The following is a 26,302-nucleotide window of genomic DNA, read 5'->3' as shown; positions in this document are numbered from 1 at the left end:
TAGTCCCACATCGAAAGTGGGCAAGATTAAGATTGACTTATAAGGGTCTGATGAGTGTATTACTATCAACTTCAGCTTAAGCATTTTGGGTAGTGGTTTAGACCAAACGAAGTTGATAGACCAGTTAGCCTATCAGGCCCGAGTCATTATAACAGGTCCACTCTTTGCTCGAGTCGTGTACCTCAATTTGTCGCCATCGGAGCCATGCCTCGTGGCCAATCCGATGTCTAGGTCACGTCTTGACCAACATTGCTCAGTCGGTTGCTCCCCAAGTTATGTTGCTCGACTAATCCAACCCTTAAATAAAAGCTCTCGGTCAACCAATGATTGAACCGCCAACCGAGTCGTTCCGGAAAGCTTAAAATGGCTAACAAATATAGATTATTCCTCAGTTGAATATATATAAGCTTAAAATGGCTAACAAATATAGATTATTCCTCAGTTGAATATATATATATATATATATATATATATATATATATATATATATATAATTGACAAGTGATATGAAGATCTACTCTGAGAAATTGTGGATCAAGATAATATCTAATGTTTTACACTAAATATTTTATTATGTATGTATTTAGAGAAGGAAATAAGTGTATATTAGCTAATTTTGTTTGATGTAATAAGGTTATAGGTCTTTGAAAGCAGCATTGGCCAGATGGTCGGTTATTGATTATAATAAAATTTTAAGCTAATATAAGTTTTTTTTTTTAATATCTAAAGTTGCTTATGAAATTTATGATTGAGCTATTCCAATGATATATGAAATGATTCAGAGAGAACAGAAAAAAGATATTTTTGGTTTGAAAATCAGAACTCGATGAGTTCTGATTCAAGGCGCCGTTTCGTGTCGCCTCCGCAGAAGGCCTAACCGAACCTAACCTAATCATTTTAGTCCTCCCCGCCAACCGCTGGGATCCGAAAAGGCCGGGAATCGAGTGAATACAGGAACCGTGCAGCCCCCACGGACAGAAAAATACGATCTGCGAGTGAATACAGGAACCGTGCAGCCCCCACGGACAGAAAAATACGATCTGCGAGTGAATACAGGAACCGTGCAGCCCCCACGGACAGAAAAATACGATCTGCGAGTGAATACAGGAAAACCTGAGCAGTAATTCTTTTCTCTCTCTCAAAAAAAAAAAAAAAAGGGAAAGAGAAAAGAACACAGATCAATTAGCATCTCCTACTCTGCTAAGTATTTTTAATTATCATCTTAAACTAAGGGACACGTTATCGTCATCGGAAATTTGGTGGCTTCTGTGTGGCTACTGTTACCCGACAACAGGGTATCTTCTCACCTATCAAAACATCATCGACCGGCCATATTCCCACTCGTTAAGAGTACAACACTCACCACATCCTATTGCTTGGCAGGCACAGAAGAAATAAAGTAAATGGATAGCTTCCTCGTCTACGCCGCCGCCTGCCTCCTTGCCGTCCTGTGGTACGCCGCCTGGTTCCGGCGGCACAGCCGCCCGAGGTCCGCCCCCCTCCCCCCCGGCCCCATTGGCCTCCCCCTTGTCGGTAGCCTCCCTTTCCTCGAACCCGATCTGCACTCCTACTTCGCCCGCCTCGCCCGCGCCCACGGCCCCATCTTTAGCCTCCGCCTCGGCGCCAAGCTCGCCGTCGTCGTCACCTCCCCCTCCCTCGCCCGCGAGGTGCTCAAGGACCAGGACGCGGCCTTCGCCAACCGCGACGTCCCCGCCGCCGCCCGCGTCATCACCTACGGCGGCGGCACCGAGATCGTGTGGAACCCCAACGGGCCCGTGTGGCGCATGCTCCGCCGCGCCTTAGTCCGCGAGATGCTCTGCCCCGCCGGCCTCGACGCCGTCTACGACCTCCGCCGCCGGGAGGTGCGGGCCGTGGTTAGAAGCCTCCGGGAGCGCGCGGGCAGCTCTGTGGACGTCGGCGCGGAGATGTTCCTGGCTATAATGAACGTGATCACGAGCACGCTGTGGGGCGGGACGCTGGAGGACGGGGAGGAGCGGAGCGTGGTGGGGAAGGAGTTCCAGGAACTGGTGGCGGAGATAACGGAGCTGCTGGGGAGGCCCAACGTGTCGGACTTCTTCCCGGGGCTCGCGAGGTTCGACCTGCAGGGGATTCAGAAGCAGATGCACGTCCTGTTGGAGCGCTTCGATCGCATCTTCGAGTCGATCATCGAAAGGAGAAGGAGGAAATTGGAGGAGGGTGGAGGCAAGAAGCAGGGAGGAGACGACTTCTTGGAGTTCATGCTAAGGTTGGAGACGGAAGGTGGCGACGGTCAGACGCCGTTTACCATGACTAACGTCAAAGCGCTTCTCATGGTCAGTATTCTCTCTTTCTATTCCTTTGATTTTAGATGTCATGTATTTGATGTTTTATCGGTTTATCGAATATTACATAATCAAACAAATAAGAATATTTAACAAAATTTCGAATAATTTTACTTATTTAAAGGTGTAATTTAATGGTACGCTCTACAGCCGGTAATTTTCGAGTTGACCCAGCCTCTCACGAAACCTCTCATGTGCCCCCGTAGCTTGACGCTACTAGAGGTCAAAATTGATGGGAGAAAACATTTGGGACACTAGAATATATACATAATTATCCACTAGTATATATATATATATATATTGTGTTAGTTTGTTAATATGCTAATGGAATATTTCCATTGTGTTAGTTTATATAGTTCAATCTATCTATATAAAATATATTATAGATGTAATTAGATTTTAATTATAATTATCAATCAATGAAAAGAAACTCAATTATGAAATAATTACTTATGAAATAAGTTTGCTAAAACAAAATTTAATAATTACTTATTTTAGACTCTTCGCTCTCGTTTATAAAGGCACACGACCTCTTAGGAACTAAGTATAGATATAAATATATGGATATACTAATAAAGGAAGACAGGAATACATAATATTATAAGATGATTATAAATTTTCTCTTATTAGTCACGTAAATTAGTCAATGATAGATTATAAATCTTCTCTTATCTCTCCTTTATCATAATCTATCGTACATAATGGTCCCGTGAAAGATAAAAAGAAAGGAGAATGTGAGTTTAGTTCATCTTATATATTATCATTACTATAGCTTTTGGATCCAATGAAAGTACGCTCGTTTAAAAATCAAATAAAAGTATTTTAAATAACATCAAAAGGTATACATTATAAATTAGATCTATTGTTGTTTGATTTCATACTTTAGTATTAAAATTCTTTGTATAATAGTAGCATAAGGATAGTTTTTATACTTACAATTGATATCAAAGTCATGTTTACAAAATAAAAAATATGCTATTTGATTTTTATTTACGATCCATGAATGATTCATTTGTATTGCTAATCTGTTTTTTTATAAAGTTTTTCCTATCACTTGCTTACAAGATATGTGAAGTTTCTCGTGTTTGATTGATGGAACACTATCGATAACTTGTTCTCGACCATTATTTTGTTAAGGGCGGCAATCTTCGATGGTCGCTAGCCCAATTGTGGGTGGTGATTACTGAAAGTGCTATAGATTACGGCAACCTTACGGCAACTACAATTCATGCTACGGCTATGCAACGTTGTTGCTTGTAGCAACTTCAACCACTACTTATGCATGTGGTGGCTACAACGATTGTCACTGCATGCAATAGCTACAACAATATCATTGTTGCCTATAATGGTTATGGTAGTTGCAATAATGCCATTGCAGCGTCATCTGTTGGTCACGGTCGACGTCATTAGATGTCGAAGGCCAACAAGATTGTCGGGCGACGTATAAGCGATGGTGATCACATAAAGGGAGTATAATTAGGGTTTTTTTCTTTTTAAATAGAAGGTGTTTTTTACCTCTATGTAATTAGTAAAATTTTAATATATGTCCTTTTAACAATTCTACCCTTCAAAAATTAGATATTTTATCTACATATCCCAATAAAATTATAGTTATACCCTTCAAAAATTAAAGTTTTTTATTTATATCCTTAATTATAAAATTAATTAATTTAATTTAAATTAATCAAATATTTGCATCGAACTTGATCATTATTGTATTTTGACTACTTGATTGCATTTAGGTTCGATTAATTAATTTTTGATCAAATTCAAGGAAAAAAATAAATTTTGATCAACTTTAATCTTGATAAGCCTAATTGGGTGAATGATCCACCCAAATCTATGAAGCTAATTTGGGAAGCTCGGTTATTGTTAGAAGAGTTACATATAAAATTAAAAAATATATAAATTATGATTTTCTTTAATATTTTTCTCATATAACATATTAATAACATTTTATATATGATAAATAAAAATCTAATTATTGTTCTTATATATTTATTTAGTTATTCATATACATATATTTAAAATTATGAAATAATATTTATTTTTTACATAAAGGCATGATTTATATTTCATCATGATTACAGTAATCATACGAGTTTTTTTATGTTGACTAATGTTTAATAATATTATGATTATTATTATTAAATTATTTTAGCATAAATTAGATTGAAGAAATTTTGTGAATATTATTTGCAACTCATATCCCTAAATTTTATTTGACTAGTAGCTACCAAAGTGGTTTATGATGGTAGACTTATAAGATGTAAATTATAATAAAAGTTTTATCATTTATAAGATAATTTACATTATATTTTATTTTATGATATTAAACTTATAGCTATCAAATTGGCCTAGACCAATAACTTATAAATTAACCCTAAATAACATTGAAAAAAATAATATTCATAATAACACACATAATTAAGAGATTTAAATAATCATAAAGAAGAATCTATTTCAAATAATTATATGATAGGGTATGATGATGCTATTTTGGAAATTCTTATAATTTAAAGTTATATACCCAAAGATAGCAACTCTATTCCGCGAGGATGGTATCAGTTCTCCATAAATATTTTTGTATGAATACTAGATATGTCAATATTTCATCTAAATGTAAAATAGATATGATATTAATAGTTCAGCATTTATTAAAAAATTTGAAACATTAATATTATATTATTTTATTATAATGATACTTCCTTAATTATTTTCTAATAAATGCCCTTATATTTTTTAGATTAAATTATTATCAATGACTTGAGTATATGTAATTTATATTAGGTGTGTTAGACTTTCATTAGATTGGTTGAAAGAATCACAGACTTAGCTACTAAAAGTTTTATAGAACAAATAATTGAGATAAATGATCGAAAAAGATTTAAAATACTCAGTTTTATGATAATTATTAATAATATCCAGACATCATTACAGTATACAACTAGCACACTAAAATATTTAAAGATCAATTTAAATTTATTAATAAGTCATTGACTTATATATTAATAAAAACACTGACTGTAATTCAATATGATAATATTTGAGAAATTTAATATTATATCCTCAATATGGCTAGTAAAGCTAAGCTTAAAAGAGCATTTAGCATGAATGTAGTTGAGCTCATTCATATATAATTTATTTTTAATTTTATTTATTCTTATTTTACTCATTTAAATTTTAAATAATAAAATTAAGGATATGTAAAACTTAAATAAGTTAACTAGTATATATTTATAGAAAGAATTAAGATTAAAATAAGAAAGACTCATAATATTTGGGTACTAAATAAGGAGTGGATAACAATGAAAGTTAAAACATAAATTATCTAAATTTATAAATACTATATAAACTTAAAAAAAATATTCATAGTAAAGTACTACTTCAATGACAAGAAATGTTACGTGAAGAAGGACTATAAGATTTAGTCTAAAAGTAAAAGGTATAAGCGTAACTTTTATATGTTTTAAATCAAACATTATAGAAATATTTTTCTAATACTTGATAAATTGATTGTTAGGAATAAGTCGGCACTAACAGGGGGGTGAATTAATGCAGTGGTAAAATCTGATTTCGATGAAAACCATTTCAGAAATATCTTTAGATTGAAAGCATACATAAGTATAGTTGATGTAAAGCAAGGAAGGCAGTTTGCAGTTAAGATAAATGGTAAAACATAAATACAAACTGATTTATAGTGGTTCGGTCATCGTGACCTATATCCACTCCTCCGATTCCTCTTCCGTCGAGGCCACTGGCATCCACTATCAATCTTTTTTTAATAGGCGAAGATCAACATCTTTCTTATACCCCTTTTCTCCTTTTATCGAGTTTAGGAGACAACTCTTACAAGTACTCACTTCTCTCTCAAACTATTCTAATACTTAAATTAGAAGAGGAGGATTCTCATAAGAGATTATAATAATATTTCTTTCTCTTTAAATTCTCTGTGCTTGTATATGTTAACCAGGGATGAGAGGGGCATTTATAAGCTTCAAGTTGATTCAAACTTGGAGCCTAAAAAGGTCTCATCCCAGGTTTCTTGGGTACTGGCGGTACCACCGTCGTTCTTGGGCGGTACTACCGCCGTAGGATCTGGTATTGGGTGATACCACTACCGAACAAGCGCGGTACCACCGCCGGCAGCATTACTGCCGGTGGTACCACCGCCCAGGTTTCCTGGGGTGCTATTCCCCAAGCGGTGCAACCGCCGACCCTGGTGGTGCCATCGCTGGCCAAGGTTTCAGCACCCTGGTTGGGCCTTGAATCCGGCCCAAACCAACCCAACTTCAGGCCCAATTGGCCCCTAACAAAGTTGATAGGATTACCTCCCAATCTCAACTCTAATTATATGCTAACTATAATTCTTAAGATATATTCTAAGTAAGATAAGTCCAATTTCTTCTAGCGAGCTTCCGGCGAACTTCCGACAATCTCTCGGTAATGTTCCGGCGGACTCCCGGCAAGCTCCTGGACTTCACAACGATCTTCTTGGCGAGTTCCAACAAGCTTCTTTGGCAAGCTCCTGGACTTTTCGGTTGGTTCCGACAGAACTTTCGACGAATGTCTGGACTTCCGACGAACTCTCGAACTCCTAATGAAATCGCGTTCTTGACTCTGGAACTTCATTTTGCTTTATGCCTTGCTATCGTAGTTAATCCTGCGCACATAAAAATACACTTCGATCTAGAACTTCATTATTACTAAGCATGAATCATGTCGTCCGGCATGTCATTGGTCCATCAATGCTTCGTCCGATTTTTTGGCGCATTGTCCTCTTTTGCGGCCTATTGCCCAATCAGCTAGTTGACCTCGTAACTCCGATATACTTGGTGCAATATCCGCTCTTCTTGGCCCAATGCCCGAATCCATAGCCCGAAGCCTTCTGTCGATACGTCAACCGATCCTCCAGCCCGACGTCTAATCTTTTAACATGTTTTCCTCTTACCCAACATGATTCTTCTTGCTTTAATTGTCTCTCCCTGATTGAAGCATCCTGCATCACTTAAAATGCAGATTAAATCATAAACATTTATTAATTGGTTTCATCATTAAAATCCGAGATTCAACAGGCCATCCATCCGACCCAACTCAACCCTATTTTGGGCCTAATTGGCCCCTAACTGAGTTAGTGGGATTAACTCTCAATCCTAACTCAATCTAAGTTCTAACTATGACAATTAAGGTAATAACTTAGTAATCTTTGTCAAGTATGTCAATTGTTCTTCCAGTGAAACTTTGACGAACTTTTGGTGAACTCTTGGTAAGCTTTTGATGAACTCCCGACGAATTATTGGCGAACTCCCGATGAACTCTTAGCGAACTCTCAACAAACTCTCGGTGAGCTCCTAATGAACTCTCGGCAAGCTTCCAGCACATCGTCCAAATCTTCAACGTATCATCCGATCATTAACTCTGACCCAATATCTGTTTTATGCCTTATTCATTATCATAGTTAATCCTGCAACACTTATCTCAACATATGGATTAGATCAATAATTTATAAATTGATTTCATCATCAAAATATGAGATTTATCAATCTCTCCTTTTTTTATGATGACAACCAATTGATGATGGAGTTAACCTTAACTCTCCCTATCACATTGAGATAAGTCAAACTTGAATTCAAAAGGAATCATGACCTTTGAATTCAAATAAAACAATTTCAATCACTATGATCGAATGTAATATATCAAATCAAAAGTTTATATAAGAAGTGGAGAAGGGTTTAGAGGTGCGAAGGAAAGGTGGAGGAAGGTTTGGGGGTAGTTCTACCATCGGCCCTAAAAGCCTTTTTATAGGGCACAGTTTCAAGCAATGGTACTGCTATCTAGGCGGTGCTATCGCTAGTCTAGTGGTGCTACCACTGGTGTACTGCCTTCGGTTCTTTTTCAAGTTGCAATTTTATCTTTCAACATTTGACTTCGAACTTCCCAGCACCCATATTTAACATTCTAGTGGTGTTAACATTTAATATTCAAGACAATATGTAAAAATATTCAAGTTAACGTTTAGGCGGATGATACCAATTATGTATTTAGCATTCAAGTTGTCACTTTATTGAAGGTATAAGCTTTACAGCACTTTTAAGATGTGCAGGCAAATAATCTTCTGTCCTATACATTAATGATTCAATCATATAAAGAGACATACAAATCATAAATATAAGAGAATTTATAATATAATTCAAGTCATAAACATTAAGAAATCTTAGTGGCATACTATAGTTTATTTGGATAAATCCTTTCCTTAGTCAAAAGGGGTAGAATTGTAAAGAAAATAATTACTGAAAAACTTAGAAATAAATTTAAACAGGTGAAAGAATCAAAATTTGTTTGGATAAATATTCTTGAGAATCAAAAAAATTGATTCATGTATGATACATCTTTGTCATAAACATCAACATATCATCTCATATGAAGACAAATCCAAAGTCATCATCAAAATGACTTTTTGAGAAAGCCATGAAAGCAATGTAGATACTTTCCTACAAGATTAAAAATAACTAAAGTTCTTTAGCTTAATTCATTTTTATTCTTAGTATTCTCTAGCATTCCATACATAAACCATGCATCATGATTGAAAACCTAAGGACAATATTTATCACAATAATCATCAAGTGAAAAAGTATAACACATAATTCCATATTTTAAACCATCATCACTTCAAATCCTCATGCATAATATAATATCATTAAGTATGATTTCATAAAGCATCCTCAATTAAAATTATTTTGTTTTGACTAGTGATCTTTATAAAGAATATTGGATATATGGTCATAAACCTTGAGCATCCTTTATTAAAATTTTATTATTGCTCCTAGCTTTCGGTTGTAGAGATGTTTACAAAAAATGTGGTTTTCTTTTAAGTACCTATTTAACCTTGGGTTCATTATAAAAAGATATGCCTAACTTATCATTTTGCATTGAGTCATTTATAATTCCTTTAGGGACCCAAATTAGCTTATGTGAACTATACCTCTTACATGGACATTTATAAGCATAATATCTAAATTTATAACAAAAGGTGCATTTGTTTCATTGTGAAACATGCAAAGTTAGACTTTTAACAAAGATGATTGGATTTTGGTGAATGTTACTCAAAGCCGATTTCATCTCTTCTATGAATATAATCCCTTTTTGCAAGGATCATATTTAAGGATTTACTTCCTATTTCAATTTTTTCTAAGGTTTCATGCAATAGCAAATTTTCCATTTTAAGCATCTCTAATTTTTTATATTTTTTACAATGAGATAATATTTTATTATCATACTTAATATTTAATCTATTGAATTCACTAACAAGAGAGGCATGCTTTTTTTTTTAATAATTTATACTTTTTACTAACTAATTTATATTTATTAAATAAATCATGAAAATCATTCAACAATTCATCAAAGGATAAATGGGTTTCGATTGAGTTACTTACCTCGTCGCCAAACGCCATTAAAGCATAGTTAGCAACTTCTTTGTTGGTTGGCTCCTCATCTTAAGATGTGCTTGAATCGTCCCAAGTAGTTTTTAGAGCTTTGTTCTTCTTCGATTGCTTCTTTTCACTTGGAGACATTCACTTTTGAAGTGCCTCGACTTCTTGCATCCGTAGTAAATTACTTGATCATTTTTTATTTTAATTTTATTTTTAATATCATGTTTAGTTTTATTTATTTTTATGAATTTTTTAAATTTTCTTGTTAGAAGTGCCAAGTCATCATCATCATCATCACTTGAGTTTTCTCGCAAGTGATCTTCTTGAGTTCTAGGTATCAAATCCTTTCTATTCTCAAGTTCTTAATATGCATTGCATGTCATTTCATAGGTCATCAAGGACCTGATAAGTTCTTCGACTAGAAAGTTGTTCAAGTCCTTGACTTCTTGAATTGCAGTTACTTTAAGATCCCAACTCTCTGGAAGGGATCTTAATATCTTGTTAACGAGTTCAAAATTAGAACAAATTTTACCAAGTGCTTTTAGACCATTGACGACATCCATAAATCGAATGTACATGTCTTCAATGGTCTCGCTTGGTTTCATGCGAAACAATTCATAACTATGAACTAAAAGATTATTTTTTGACTCCTTAACCCTACTTGTGCCTTCGTGTGTGATTTTAAGTCTATGCTAAATGTCATAAGTCATTTCGCAAATAGAAACTTGATTAAATTTATTTTTATCCAAAGCACAAAATAAAGCATTTATAGCTTTGGCGTTTAAAGAGAAAGTCTTCTTCTCCAAATCATTCCAATCGTTCATTAGAAGAGAAGACTTTTGAAATCTGTTTTCAATGATATTCCATAACTCAAAATTCATAGAAATCAAGAAAATCCTCATTCTAGTTTTCTAATATGTGTAATCTATTCCATTGAACATGAGAGGACGTGTGATAGAATGACCCTCATGATTATCAACAAAAGCCATCTCTCTTGGGTTTTAAACCAAATTGAGAGTAACCTTGCTCTAATACCAATTGTCAGGATCACTACGGTACTAAGAGGGGGGGGGGGAGGGCTATGAATTAGAGTAGCAATAAAAATGACGGTTATGATTTCAAATCTTTCCGAGTTGATAAAAATGTAACAAAAAAATCATTTTGAAGTAAATGTATAATGCAGAGTGCAGCTAAGTAATGAAAGTAAGTAGTATGGAAAGAACATACCAGATTTATAGTAGTTCGGTCGTTGTGACCTACGCCCACTTCTGATTCCTCCTCCGTCGAGGTCACTGACATTCATTAATGGTCTTCCTTCAATAGGCAAAGACCAACCACCTTCTTACAATACTTAATCCTTTTTTAGGTTTAGGAGACAACCTTATAAACCTTACACCTCACTTGAATGATCACAAGACTTAGAAAAGGAGGAGGAGGACACTTAGCACTTTGACAATACTTTCATGATTTTTGTTCACACTTTGTTGCTCTTTCATGTAGAGAATAGTGGGGTATTTATAGGCCCTAATAGCTTCAAAATTGGAGCCAAAAAGTGTCATATCTTGGATTTCCGAGGTACTGGCAGTACTAGGTGGTACCATCGCCTAACACTCTGATACTGGGTGGTACCACCGCCTAGTCTAACGGTACTACCGCTTGACAAAGCCTTGGAGACTGGGCTCTGGTAGTATCACCACCTAATAGGGCGGTACCATTGCTTGACAACATTAACTATCAGTGGTACCATCGCCTAGTCTGAGTGGTACCACCACCCAAACCACCTAGGAGGCTGAGCCTCAAGCAGTTCCACCGCCCACCTTGGGTGGTGCCACCACTTGGCATAGCTCCAAGTAGCCGAGTGGGCCATCCATCCGGTCTAACTTAGCCTTGTTTTAGGCCTAATTGGCCCTTAACTGAGTTAGTGGGATTAACTCTCAATCCTAACTCAATCTAAGTTCTAACTATGATAATTAAGGCAATAACTAAGTAATCTTTGTTCGGTATGTCAATTGTTCTTTCGACGAAACCTCGACGAACGTCCGATGAACTCTCGGTAAGTTTTTGGTGAACTCCCGATAAATTCTTGGCGAACTCCCGACGAACTCTTAGCGAACTCTCGGTGAGCTCTTGATGAACTCTTAACGAGCTTCCGGCACATCGTCTGAATCTTCGACGTATCATCTGATCTTTGACTCCAGCCCAACATCTGCTTTATGCCTTATTCATTATCGTAGTTAATCCTACAACACTTATATCTGTTAAATCTCGGATTTTGATGATGAAGTCAATTGTCATTTGTTGTCTAATCTATGTGTTGAGATAAGTGTGCAGGATTAACTACGATGAAGGTTAGACAAGCAGCAGGAGTTGCGCCGGAGTCAAGATCATGATCACGTTGGGAGTTCGAGAGTTCGACGGAAGTTCGGACGGTCGTCGGAGGTTCTGCGAGAACAGATCCGAGAAGTCCAGAAGCTTGCCAAGCGAAGCTCGTCGGAACTCGCCAAGTGGATCGTCGCAAAGTCCAGGAGTTTGCCGGAAGTCCGCAGAAGAATCACCGAGGGTTCATCGAATGATTGACGGAAGTTCGTCGGAAACTCGCCGGAAGAAGCGATTGACGCATCGGAGCAAAGCTGCAGAAATTGTCTTAGATTTAATCGTAGTTAGCATGTTGATTAAGTTAGAAAATGGGAGGTGATCCCATTAGCTTAATCTTGGGGCAATTGGGCCCCTGAAAAGATTGAAATTGGGCCGAATGGAGCTAACCATTCGGACCCTGATTGCACCAGGAGGTGCAACCGCCTAGGCCAGGAGGTGGCACCGCCTGGGCTAAGTCTCCCAGCGAGACTAGGCGGTGCAACCGCCCCAGCCAGGAGGTGCAACCGCCTGAGCTCAGTCTTCGAGCTAGACTGGGCGGTGCAACCTTCCTGACAGAGAGGTAGCACCGCCTGAGCTCGGTCTTCGAGCTCTGGCAGAGAGGTGCAACCGCCTCAGTCAAGAGGTGGCACCGCTTGGGGCTCAGTCTCCGAGCCAGACTCAGGCGGTGCAACCGCCCCTGACAGAGAGGTGCAACCGCCTGGGCTCAGTCTCCGAGCTCTGCCAGGAGGTGCAACCTCTCCAGTCAGGAGGTGCAACCGCCTGATCACGGAATTCCGAGATTTGATCGTTTTGAGCTCCAAATTTGAACTGGGTTGGGGCCTATAAATACCCCACCCATTCAGCACAGAAATGATACAGACCTACACCGAATTCTTGATCTTTTCTGTGATTCTAAGAGCTCAAATTTGTGTAAAGTCCTAAAGTTCTCCTCTTTCTGTTCTTCAAATCTTGAGTTGTAAAGAGAGGAGAGAAAGGTCCTGTAAGGGTTGTCTCCTGAGCCCATCAAAAGGAGTGAAACTGTAAAAGGGCAGTTGGCCTTCGCCCATTGAAGGAAGGCAGCTAGTTGACGTCGGTGACCTCGTCGGAGGAGGAAGCCAAAAGTGGAGTAGGTCAAGACTGACCGAACCACTCTAAATCTCTGGTTTGCTTTTATTTCGAGTACCTTATCATTACTGCAAACCTCCTACATAACTACTGCTCTCTGCGCCTTTACGAACAAGTTCTAAGTGCTGATCTTTTCGAATCTGCATTCAGACGTAAATCTGTGTTTTTCGTACGATCAACTTACGTTTGTGTTTTGATTCAGCAAAACTATCTTCTGCGCTTTTTATGAACTAGCTTCTAAGTTTAGATCCCTTTGAAACTGTTTTAGATGCAAACTATGTTTAGACGTAAAATTGCGTTTAGACGTAAAACTGCGTTTAAACGTAAACTGCGCAAACTATTTTTAAACATAAAACTGTGTTTTAGACGTAAACTTCTTTTAAACGTAAAACTACGTTTAGACGTAAAACTGCGTTTAGACGCAAACTGCGTTTAGACGCAAACTGCGTTTAGACGTAAAACTGCGTTTAGACGTAAACTGAGTTTAGACGCAAAACTGTGTTTAGACGCAAACTGCGCAAACTGTGTTTAGACATAAAACTGTGTTTTAGACGTAAACTATTTTTAGATGCAAACTGCGTTTAGACGTAAAACTGCGTTTAGACGTAAACTGAGTTTAGACGCAAAATTACGTTTTGACGTAAAACTGTGTTTAAACGCAAAACTGCATTTAGACGCAAACTGTATTTAGACGCAAACTCAGTTTAGACGTAAACTGTGCTTAGACGTAAACTGCGCTGAATCTTAAGTAATCTTAGAATCGGCCTTTTCATCGAAATCGTTTTTATCGGACGAACGCAGCTTTCGTTTTTTTTTTTTTTAAATCGCTGAAAGATTTCCGCTGCACTAATTCACCCCCCCCCCCCTCTTAGTGCTCTCGATCCTAACAATATCAACATATGGATTAAATTAATAATTTATTAATTAATTTCATCATCAAAATCTGAGATTTAACATACCGGGCATGATACTGTCAGGCCCATGAGGTTTCTCCTCGAGTCTCGCTCTAATCGGATTCTCTTGGAGAACTCTTTCTCTCTCAATCCGAACAACCCTAGCGAGAGATTTGTCTGAGCAAGAACATATTGGATATTCTTCTCATGACACCGAGAGCAGATGATCCTCTATCGATACTCAATAGTCTTTATAAGGTTGGCTACAACTCCAAACGACCGGTTGTGCTAGATATGAAATTTCCAAACCTATAAGTTCAGTATCTAGGAGTGGAGTACCCATATAGGACATTCTTGGTGTTTCAAATCTAAAGACCAAATACACCACCGCGACAACGGAATCACTATCTGATAATGATGTATCATTAATCATACAGCATTCCGTGAGCGGTTCAATCAGTGAACTCATTCTCAAATGAGCACCTGCACTATAGCCCTAATATCCTCACTTGAGCAAATATGAGACCAGCCGCCTCTATCATATGTATGAGTATATAATACATCAATTTGTCTGGTTATCTTGATGTCCCTCTTGAGTAACCTATGATCAGAATTGTTTAGTATCTGTGTTCAGTCTCATTATCGTGATCTCATCATGATCTGATCCTCATTGCATAAATCCATGAACATTACAATATATATATATATATATATATATATATATATATATATATATATATATATATATATATATATATATATATATATATATATATATATATATATATATATATATATATAACAAGCAATATAAAGTGATAAAATGCCAAATAATATAATGAGTTGAAAGAATGTGTATCATGTCACATGTGCTATCACTCACGTGATTGGCTTGCATGATACTTATGACTAGCAGTTACATCAAGCCAAAGGAGGCAAAGCCGAAGGGGATGTCGAGCATTCGTCGAAGGGAACCTCCACTAGGGCAAGCACTTCGACGTTCAAGGGAAGCTCAGCATACAGGTCTTCGTTGACCTCAAGTTTAGAGTACCTCGCCTTGAAGCGACCAGTGACGATCTGGTACCCAAACTCATATACAGCTTGGTTGGAGTGCTGGAGGCCACATTGAAACCCCTCTGATTCCTTGCAGGAGGCCCCTCCTAGGCTTTTTTCGCCTTCTCAACTATTAGGCAGGTAGCCAATAGCTTATCAAAGTTGATTGACAGTTGCTCCCTCAACAGCCTCCTCTTCATAATGACCTTGCCCAACTACCAGCGAGCATCTTTTAACTCCCGACAAAGGGCTTCGATTTGCTGCTCACCCTCCATTATGCTCTCGACAACCATGTACTTAGCCATAGCCACTTCAACCCGAGCCTCCTCCACTCGTGCCTCAACTTCTTCGGCATAGTGGATGGCTAGGCCTAGATCCAAGGCCGATTCAAATGTCTCAACCACCGCCCTCTTGCATGCCCCCACGAGGCACTGCTCCACCTCCTTGACTTGATGGCAGGTCTAAGTTAGCTGTGAGGACAACTCTGCAACCCAAGCTTCTATCACCTTCTTCTCCTCCTCGTACCACTCTACTTGAGCTTCTAAGGCGAAGTTAGCCAGAGAGGGCTAGTTGATTAATGTCCCCGCATCTCGCAGATAGTCGATGAGCATTGTCATGTAGCTATGGTGCTATAAGAGCAAGGTAGTTAAAGAGGAAGTTCAAAGAAAATAACAAGGTATGCTCAAGGAAGGGGCCTTACCGGGACTTCATTGCAAGAATAGAGGTTAGCTAGTACCTCTAGCGGGCAACAGTATACCAGGTCAACTAAGATAGGGCTAAGTGAGCCTCAATAGTAGCTGGCGGTCGGTTCGACCTCCTCCCAAAATCGCTGGTCCTCAATCAGCCCCTCCCAATGCGGTTTCATGAGGGTGCCTAGGGATGGAGCCATGCAACCAAGCTTAGTAGTGGCAGACAAGCAGGGGGCGAAGAAGTTCTAGCCCACCGAGGCATCAGCACACAAAGGTGGGGGGATAACTAGCAAACCCTCGATGGCGTCATTCCCCTAGGGGGTGAAGGGCTTTTCAGCCACCCCCTCACATGGTGGTGTCGCTGCAGGTGGACCTAAGGATGGGTCCAAAGAAGTTACATGTGGACCCTCCCCTATCGAAGATAGTGGCAGGTTAGGGCCCTCCTCAATAGATGGCTCCATATGTGGATCTGTGACCTCAGGGAATGGAGCAGTTTGGGGCTGGAGTGGTTATGCTTGTTACCCAAAGGAAGCCTCTTCAAATGGCTCTAGGGTCAACCCAAATAGTGGCCTCGGAGAAGTGATAGTAATAGGATCGGGACGCCTAGCCAAGGAACCCACTAGAAAGATAGGATGGCTCTTAGGAGGCCCTTGCCCCCATAGGTGATCTCGACCTAGGAAACGAAGCCACCTCTATTATCACGGGCAACGACTCCTCCGCGAATAGTGGCTCTGGGGCTTGTGTTGTGGCTCGGGGGCCTTAGTAGGGGCCCCAATGCCTCTTTCGAGGGCATAGGCCTGCAACGTTGTGCTCACATAAGGACCCCAAAGAAGTCAGAATCCTCGTAAGGAGTTGTGTCCCCCTTGAATAGATTGGCGCTAGCCTTTGAGCTTTCGGAGGCCCTGATAGGAGGGCCACAAAAGGAGCCCCGGGCCCACGACAATGGCTCGCCCATCAACAGGCCCTCCTCAAGCCCAAAGAGATGAGCAGAAAGTATTGGAAAATCTTGGGGGCGACATCACATGCATAACGAAAGAACAGAAAATAAAATCCTCAATTCCCAAAGATATGTTCGTCATCGTACGAAGATTGATGCACAAAAATCCGTAAAACAGAAAACCACGTGTGAGATAGAAAACTCAATTACCTAGGGAGATCGTATATCCCTGAATCCTTACAGATCTTTAGGAGAGGGTGAAGGGGGTTAAGCACCCTCCTCTTTAGTGGTGATCCACATAATAGGGCTGCGATAATGCTCCTTAAAACTCCAGGCCTATTCTGAGGTAGAGAGGGGGAGGAGAATAAGAGAGGTAAGCAAAGAGGCTCTAGCCTATGAACCATTGATTCCCTCCTATTTATAGAGGCTCCCTGTCAAACCCTAATGGATCCTACCCTATTGGGTATTGGATCTCCATCCAACTACCCAGGCCTCTTAAATTAGTGGATCTCTATTCAATAATCTCTCATGGGTGCTTATTTGATCTCATCCATAGGATCCAATAATTCAAGGGCATATTAGATATCTAATAAAATAGGGGCTCCGGTAGATATCTCATATCCGAACCTCTACTCATCACAATGCGTACCATATGTGTATGACCCTCTAGGGCCAATATCGAGCTAGTCGTGAGTCATAGCTATCAAAACTCCTTCTGGTTCAATGAATTATTATCTCCATAATAATTCACTTGACTTATTGACTACGGACGTACTAGGCTACTACGTCGTAGTCCCTAGACGATACAGGGGAATCAAATCTATTTGACCTATCTGTCCTTAATTACCATGTACCTATAGTCCCTCATCCATCTAATATCTCAGAGACCGTATATTGAGCATGGTGTTGTCAGACCCACACAGTTTCTACTCGAGTCTCGCTCTAATCGAATTCTCTCAGAGAATTCTTTCTCTCTCAATCCGAATGACCTTGCCCAGGGATTTGTCTTAGCAAGAACGCATAAGATATTCTTCTCATGACACCAAGAATAGATGACCCTCTATTGACACTCAAAAACCCTCGTAAGGTTGACCGTCACTCTCGATGATCGGCGGTGCTAGATCTAGGACATCCAAACCCATAAGTCTGGTATCAAAGAGTGGAACACTCATACAGGACATCCTTGGTGTCTTAAGTTTAAGGGTCAGATACACTACTAGGACTATGAAATCACTGTCTGACAATAAGGCATCATGAACCATTTAACATTTTGTAAGCGGATCAATCAGTGAATTCATTCCCCAATGAGCACATGTATTATATCCCTAGTGTCCCCACACGAGCAGCTATGAGACCAACTGTATCCATCATATGGATGGGTATACAACACACCAGTCTATCGGGTTATCTCGATGTTTCTCTCGAGTAACCTATGACCAGGATTATTTAGGATCTATGTTTAAAGGTGAATCGGTCTCATTATCATGATATCATCATGATCTGAATCCCATTGCACAGATCCAAGGACATCATAATATACATATATGTATATATATATGTATATATATGTATATATATATGTATATATATGTATATATATATGTATATATATGTGTATATATATATATGTATATATATGTATATATATATGTATATATATGTATATATATATGTATATATATGTATATATATATGTATATATATGCATATATATATATGTATATATATATGTATATATATGTATATATATATATGTATATATTTATATATATGTATATATATGTATATATATATATGTATATATATGTATATATATACATATATATATATACATATATATATATACATAAAGTAATAAATGCTAAAATATAATAAGCAAAAAGACTGCTTGTCAAGTCACACGTGTCATCACTCACGTGATTGGCTTGCATGGCACATATGACTAGCAGAAAGGCGTTGCCTCTTTAGCTCTCAAAGATTCACATCTACCAAATGACCATAAAGTAAGGGTTAGAATCAAGTGAGAAACCGCTAGAAAAAGATAAAAAATGACTATACCAAATGGGGTTAGAGGAGTGGCCTCCACCGAACGGACTTCCTCCTCACGCTCCGAGATCCCAAATAAGAAGAACCCTCATATCTTCTCCAGGGTCTCGGCTTCAATTAAGGACAAAGGGGGCAACGTGTTGTCTATGGTGTGCACTGCCCAAACCACCAGGAAGCCCCAATCTTGGTTTCTGCTAACATTGAAGAAGTGACTTCTCCATCCCTTGCTACAGGCGGCCGCTCCACTTATCTTAAACCCCGCACGAGGAGATAGGTAGTAACTGCTCAGCCCTTAACTCAATCGAAAGCACAAGGCAAAGAGGTCACGAGATGACCGCACCCCGACATCGTTGCACACCTTAAGGAAGACTCTCAGGAAACGCTAAGAATTTGGCGCCATCTAGAAAGGCAAAATCCGTCAATATCCTAGATAGGAAGCCACCACTCGAGGAAGAGGAAAGCATAACCTTACTTCCATAGCATCGATGGAGAGGTAGAACCCCTTGGAGAGCCAATAGAAAGGGCGAACCTTGTCCCCAGCAATGAATAGAACAAACTTCGATAGTAATAAAAATAATTGAAGATAATAGCAATTATTAAAGAAGCTTTATTGAAGAAGTGAAAAAGCTTAAATACATTGACATGTTCCTCTCCTATTTATACAGATTAGGAGGAAGGATTTCCCTCAACAGAATAGAGGATTTTTAATAGAGATATTTCCTTATATTGTTGGGGAAATCTTATCTTCTATCATGCCCCCATGCTCCTGTCAAGGATACCAATCTTGGATCGATATAAAGAATGGTTTACGAGTGAGAGGCTTCGTGAGTAGAGCAAGAGCATATCACTGTCGTTACTGCGATTACTGTTGCTGTGAGGGCACAAGCGTTCCTTTCATTCTCCTTAAGTTCGCCCTTCATTCTCCTTAAGTCTGCTAACTGTTGGCAGATCAACAAAGACTATCGCGATGAGGAAGATGAGGATTAGCCATGGAGCCTCTTAGGAATTTAGCTGCAGCGGCATTGGTCACTGGCCGAAGGCAAGGGCGAAGCTTTGCTTTTCTCAACGGCGTTGGTCGCTGGCCGAAGGCAAGAGCAAAGCTTCGCTTTTCTCACTGTTCTGATACCATGATAAAAATAATAGAAGATAAGAACAATTATTGAAGAAGCTTTATTGAAAAAGTGAAAAAGTTTAAATACATTAACATGTCCCTCTCCTATTTATACATATATAGATTAGGAGGAATGATTTCCCTCAATAGAATAAAGGATTTTCCTCAACAGAATAGAGAGATTTCCTCATATAGTTGGGGAAATATGATCTTCTATTAGATAGAACCCGGAAGCAATTGTGCAATGCCTCTAACTATAGCAAGGTCACCAGGAACTACATTCGTGGACCTCTTTCATTCGCATAAGGTCCCAAGGGACTAATGAAGTCTCAAAAGGTTCACTCCCCATGAATGAAGAGCTCACTTGAACTACCTTTTGGGAGGAGGCGGTCAACATTTCAGCACCCCGTTGGTATCGAGAAGGAGGACTAAAGGCAATCAGAAGGTCATCGCCAGAAGAGTACGACCCTCAAGGAGAAGGCGGAGTTTTATTAGAGGAGGACATCTTAGTTTGCACTAAAGAATTTAACAACCAACAACAAGAAACAACGATAGAAGAAGAAAAACAAGAGAATACTATATAAAAGCATCTCCTTATCTAATAGGCATCGGTTTGACATAACGATATACATATGGACCATGCAAGCAATGATCAGCGAAGATCGCATCGCCTACCCTAGCACAACTATAGAAGCACTAGAAATGGAAAAGGGGAGCTCAAATCCCTTTGTGAATCAAACCCACGGAGGAGGACCCCATAGAAAGGGGTGTATGCTATCAAGATAAGGTAGCACACCATATATGCCCCGCAATACCAAAAACTGCCTGCAACGCAAGTGAATCTGACCCCGAGTGTATCCAATCTCTTGCTTTAATGCGGTTGGGTTGAACCTTCAAATAAGTCTGGACTCTTGCTTCAACACAACTGAGTCTGGACTCCTGCTTCAACGCAGTTGAGTCTGACCCTAGACGAGCTAGATCCTCTACCTCGATGCAGCCAAGCTCAGCTCTTGGAGAGATACACCTATGCTAAGCCTACATGCTCCCTAGATGTGCACCTTAGCATGAAGACCCGAGGGATGCACCTAGGCCAAGTTTACACACTCCCTAACCACTCAATGAGAAGCCCTGAGAGCTACACCTAGGTCGAGCCTATGTGCTCCCTAACCATGCACCTTAGCATGAAGACTCGAGAAATACACCTAGTCCGAACTTGCATGCTCCATAGTCGTACACTTGGTGAGAAGCCTTGAGGGCTATATCTAGGCTGAGCCTATGCACTCCATAGTCGTGCACCTCAGCATAAAGACCCGAGGGCTGCATCTAGGTCGAACCTACATGCTCCCTAGGTATTCACCTCGACATAAAAACCCGAGGGCTACACTTAGGCCAAGCATACGTGGTCCCTAGTAATGCACCTCAATAAGACGCCCTAAGGGCTGCACCTAGGCCGAGTATACGCACTCTCTAGTCATGCATCTCAGCATGAAGGCTCGAGGGTGGCACCTTGGATGAATAGAGCTAAAAAGGACTTGCTCTCGAGCGAAGTAGCTTGGTGTGAAGCCTTGAGGGCTATACCTAAGCTAAGCCTACACGCTCCTTAGCCATACATCTCGGTGAGATACCCCAAGTGTTACACTTAGGCTGAGCCTATGTACTCCATAGCCATGTATCTCCGTAGCCATGTATCTCGGCATGATGACCCGAGAGTGGCACCTCGGATGAGTAAAGTTAAAAAGGACTCGCTCTCGAGCTAAGCACCTCAGCATGAAGCCCCGAGGGTTACACCAAGGCCAAGCCTACATACTCTTTAGTCGTGTACCTCAGTATGAAAACCCGAGAGATGCACCTACGTCAAGCTTACATGCTCCCTAGTCATACACTCGGCATGAAGACCCCAAGATCATACCTTAACCGGATCGATGCACTGGAAACCCTCGGCACCGGCCTGTCATACAGAATTGCCAATCACCCAAAGACACCTAAATGACCCAGCCCTCGGGGAGAAACCTTACAACTAGAAAGATCCCAATTCACTTACCTAACCATCTGGAACTGGGTCCTCACCAACAGAACGACTTTCAATCAGATAGCCTATGCGGTCTTACCTCACAAAGTCTTCCACATCGGTTAGAAAGAGGAACTTGAATGAGTTTGTACCTTCGATAGTAGACCAACCGGGTCGACTCATCAGTCGACGATACTCTCATGACACCATCATGTAGGATTCCTCAAGAGATACTTTGATAGGAGGGACTCTCTTAATTATTTATCCTACTCCCTCTACTATAGTCTATAAAAAGATATACCTTCTAGCGACTCAATATGGATGTGAATATGTGGATACACAAATAAAGAGATAAGAATACGTAACACTATTGAGAGATTACATATCTTCACTCATCTCCCATTTGTCTCTAATCTATCGTACATAATGGTCAGGATAGGAAGAGAGAAAAAAGCGAGTCTAGTTCTCCTTGTATATTGAAATCATTCGAATATAATGACTACTTCCGTAGATCAGGTAAAAACTTTCTGAACGACATCGATAGATACACATTATAAATTAGATCTATTATTATTTAATTTTATATTTCGATATTAAAGTTTTTCGTATAATAATAATATAATGATATGGCTTTTATATATATATATATATATATATATATATATATATATATATATATATATATATATATATATATACCTTCAACTTCGTTAGTCAATTCTCCAGCATCATCGCATAATATTCCAACATCAGACGCTTCTTTGGCATTAGTGTTAAATGCTGCACTTACTATTATGACTATTAATGCAAGTGTTAGCCCAAGATGATGAAGCTGTGCAATTAGGAACATTATTACATTCCTCTGCATTATTAGAAGTTTCCCAAATAATTCAAGCCTGCCATGAACGCTTGTGGGCAGGACATGGTGGTGGGTGGGACAGAGACCACATCTAACACGATGGAGTGGACCTTGGCTGAGATGATGCAGAAGCCGGACGTCATGAAAAGAGCCAAGGAGGAGCTTGACCATGTGGTGGGGAAGGACGGCATTGTGGAAGAGTCTCACGTCCCCAAGCTCCCCTACCTCGGGCTGGTGATCAAGGAGGTGCTCCGCCTGCACCCGGCCCTCCCCCTCCTCGTTCCGCACTGCCCCAGCTCGACGCGCGTCGTCGGCGCCTACACCGTCCCCGAGGGCAGCAGGGTCTTCGTCAACGTGTGGGCGATCCAAAGAGACCCCGCCATCTGGAGAGACCCCTTGGAGTTCAGGCCGGAGAGGTTCGCGGACGCCGACAGGTGGGACTTCAGCGGGAACGATTTCAGGTACTTCCCCTTCGGGTCCGGGAGGAGGATCTGCGCCGGGATTGCGATGGCGGAGAGGACGGTCATGTACATGGTGGCGTCGCTGCTGCACTCGTTCGACTGGGAGCTGCCGAAGGGCACGACATTGGAGCTGGAGGAGAAGTTTGGGATCGTAATGAAGAAGGCTCGCCCGCTGGTTGCCATTCCCACGCCTCGACTTGCAAGCGCTGATCACTACTGCTAGATCTTCACCCCTGTCTTTATGATAGTAAACAACGGGATCAGTGCATGTGTTCGAAGTCTCGATAATAGCATTGCAAGTGACTCCTAGTGCTGAAGAACAATACATTGGTAATTAACAGCTCCCCGGTATACAGGGATAAGATTACTACTTTGCACATAGTTCGCAGTGGTGAATCTCTTCAAAAGGAGCAAGAATCTAGTCACATGTCAGTCCTATTCCATTCGTAAGGAGCAGATTTTTTCTTGCGTTCTCATGCATCGGAGCGTATCGAAATCAATTAAGAACCTTCCATTTCATACAGAATAGCAGATACACCATGCTGGTAATCACTGTCTCAGTCCTCATGGTTTCTTTGTAATTAAGAAAGAGAGGACAAATTCTAAATAACCTCCATTTAAAAAGGTGAGAATTTTACACGTCACGAGCCACTAGCATCCTTTTCCTTCGACCCCTTCTCCATCCTCTCTTAAAACCTTCCGGCCACTTCTCACTCCCTCACTCCACCACTTCCATCCTGCGGAGCAAGATAAGCGCATAGAGTCAAAGATGTCCGACGACAAAAAGGGCCGCCGCGCCTCCCCCGGGCGCCTCCTCGTCACCTCCCTCCTCCTCTTCCTTCTTCTAGCTGGCATCACCGCCCTTGTTCTCTACCTCGTCTACCGCCCCTCCAAGCCCCGCTTTACCGTCAGCGCAGCCGCAATCTACGACATCTCCAACGCCTCGTCGCAGGCCAACGCCATCTCCACCAGCATGCAGTTCACCCTGGTCATCCGCAACCCCAACGACCGCGCCTCCGTCTTCTACGACCGCCTCTCCGCTTACGTGTCCTACCGCAACCAGCCCATCACGCCACCCGCCGCGCTACCGCCCATGTTCCAGGAGAAGGACAGCACCATGGCCATCTCGCCGGTGCTCGGCGGCGGGTTCGTGCCAATATCGGGGGACGTCGCGGCAGGGCTGGCCACCGACCAGGCCTACGGGGTGGTGGGGCTGAGGCTGGTGCTGCTGGGGCGGCTGAGGTACAAGTCGGGCCCCTTCCGCAGCAACTGGAATGGGATGTACGTGCGATGCGACATGCTCACCGGATTCAGGAAGGGTGTTACCGGGCCGGTGCCGCTGCTCGGTGAACCGGAGTGCAAGGTCGATACCTGAGTCCAATGGCTCCTCTCGCATGCTCAAGCTCTGTGTACCAGAGACCGTCTCTCTTTACCTTTCTCTTTCTTCTTATGTAAGAAGCAGCAGTGTCTGGACTGTCGTGTACTGTGTGCTAAGTGTATCAGTAGTTAAAGCAAACTTGGTTTCATTAGGGAAAAAGCTCATATATATGGTCGACTTCTGCTACCATCCAAACAGCAGTGCAGTGATAGAGAGAGAGAGAGAGCAGCACCAAATAATTGCTGTGGACGAAAGCTTTGTAGCTAAAGTGGTTCAACGACGCTTCCTTCCTTGCAAAGGAAGCCATCGACGAAGAACCCGATGCTTTTAGCTTTTCCCCACTGATTCCTACGCCATTAAGCGGGTAATGTTCTTTGCATGAGGGCCATAATGAGAAAACTTTGCTGCGTCGTCCGTCCTTTGCGCTAAGTGGAGGCTTCTACAGAAACATTCCATTCGATGGAATAATATATGGTTGATTGGTGATCGGTGACACTCTCCCTATTCACCCAAAGGAGTCTACTTTCCCATGATGAGGGGAGTGGTGCAGAATCTTCTACCTTAGACACTAATTTCAATGTTCGACGCTTAACCTAAATGTAACTTCATCAGAGTTTTTCCTTGTGGCATTCATAGTGAGGAGAGACAGACAATCGAGAAAAAGATTTTGCGCTAAATGGTTTGGCTGATTTTTACCTTTACTGCACAAAATATTCTCACAACAAAATTTAGTGGGTTTCAACCCAATCTATGACGAACAAAAAGAACTGCTCGAATCTGATTCCACATAATCCATGCATATCAAAGTAGGTACGGGAAATCCAGAATGATGATATTACACCAGCATGATGCATGGTGCATGTGTAATCCAGAATATATTTGAATTTTGCCGAGATGATTAAACCTTAAGAAGACAATGACAACTCAGTTTAGTCTCACATTAAGTATGCTGTGGAATTGCCTTGGTTCATAAGGCTACAATTTAATACATTAATTACCCCATCGGACCATTTCATGACATGCAAATTCATCAACTTAACGACGCCAAAATATGATTGACCACATATTCCCCTAATCAATAGGCCACATATTCCCCTATCTACATTGGTGATTTTCTAGAAAATTTGGCTTATATCCATTTAACTAAAAATATTTTCCGATAATAGAATTGCAAACATAATTAGACATCTTCCCTATTTCTGTTCAGCGTAGTGGTCAAACCCTATGAAATGGGCAGGGAGATTTAATTCCATATCAATTTTTTTATTTTTAAATAAAAATAAATAAATCTGTTATTTCTTATTAGGGTTTCATAAGTAGGAACATACATTAATTATTGAGATTATGCTCTTTACTAGAACATTCAAGATTAGGAAGTAAATAAAGTCATTGTCCAAATTATGATATGGTATTGTAATTGATGATTATAATGACTTGAATAATGGGGTACAAACTCTAATAACAATATAAATCTTATAACATGGCTAATTTATATGATCATCAGTTTAATGAGAAATGTACTTAATGTAATGACATGATTTAGTAAGAAGTCAATACGATTTTTGTATTCTATAAAATAAAATTGTATTTATTTTATATAACATATAATTTTTTAAGATTTTATTTATTTATTTAT

The 26,302-nt window shown here is 40.2% G+C and overlaps 2 protein-coding genes across 2 annotated transcripts; both read left to right on the top strand.

Moving 5' to 3' along the window:
* The first annotated feature begins 1,336 nt into the window (after positions 1–1,336).
* On the top strand, positions 1,337–23,665 carry LOC135679088 (geraniol 8-hydroxylase-like). The gene is made up of 2 exons (XM_065192496.1): positions 1,337–2,312; positions 22,888–23,665. Exons 1-2 carry the CDS (start codon positions 1,404–1,406, stop codon positions 23,509–23,511), a joined length of 1,533 nt encoding a protein of 510 aa, XP_065048568.1. The 5' UTR covers positions 1,337–1,403; the 3' UTR covers positions 23,512–23,665.
* Positions 23,666–23,933: 268 nt separating this feature from the next.
* LOC103973360 (NDR1/HIN1-like protein 1) lies at positions 23,934–24,830 on the top strand. Its single transcript, XM_009387905.3, has one exon. It carries the CDS (start codon positions 24,058–24,060, stop codon positions 24,661–24,663), a length of 606 nt encoding a protein of 201 aa, XP_009386180.2. The 5' UTR covers positions 23,934–24,057; the 3' UTR covers positions 24,664–24,830.
* The last annotated feature ends 1,472 nt before the right edge of the window (positions 24,831–26,302 follow it).

Source organism: Musa acuminata, chromosome BXJ1-7 (genome assembly GCF_036884655.1).
Source record: "Musa acuminata AAA Group cultivar baxijiao chromosome BXJ1-7, Cavendish_Baxijiao_AAA, whole genome shotgun sequence".
Classification (NCBI taxonomy): Eukaryota; Viridiplantae; Streptophyta; class Magnoliopsida; order Zingiberales; family Musaceae; genus Musa; species Musa acuminata.
Note: the sequence above shows the minus strand (reverse complement) of the source record. Positions and strands in the feature narration are given on the sequence as shown.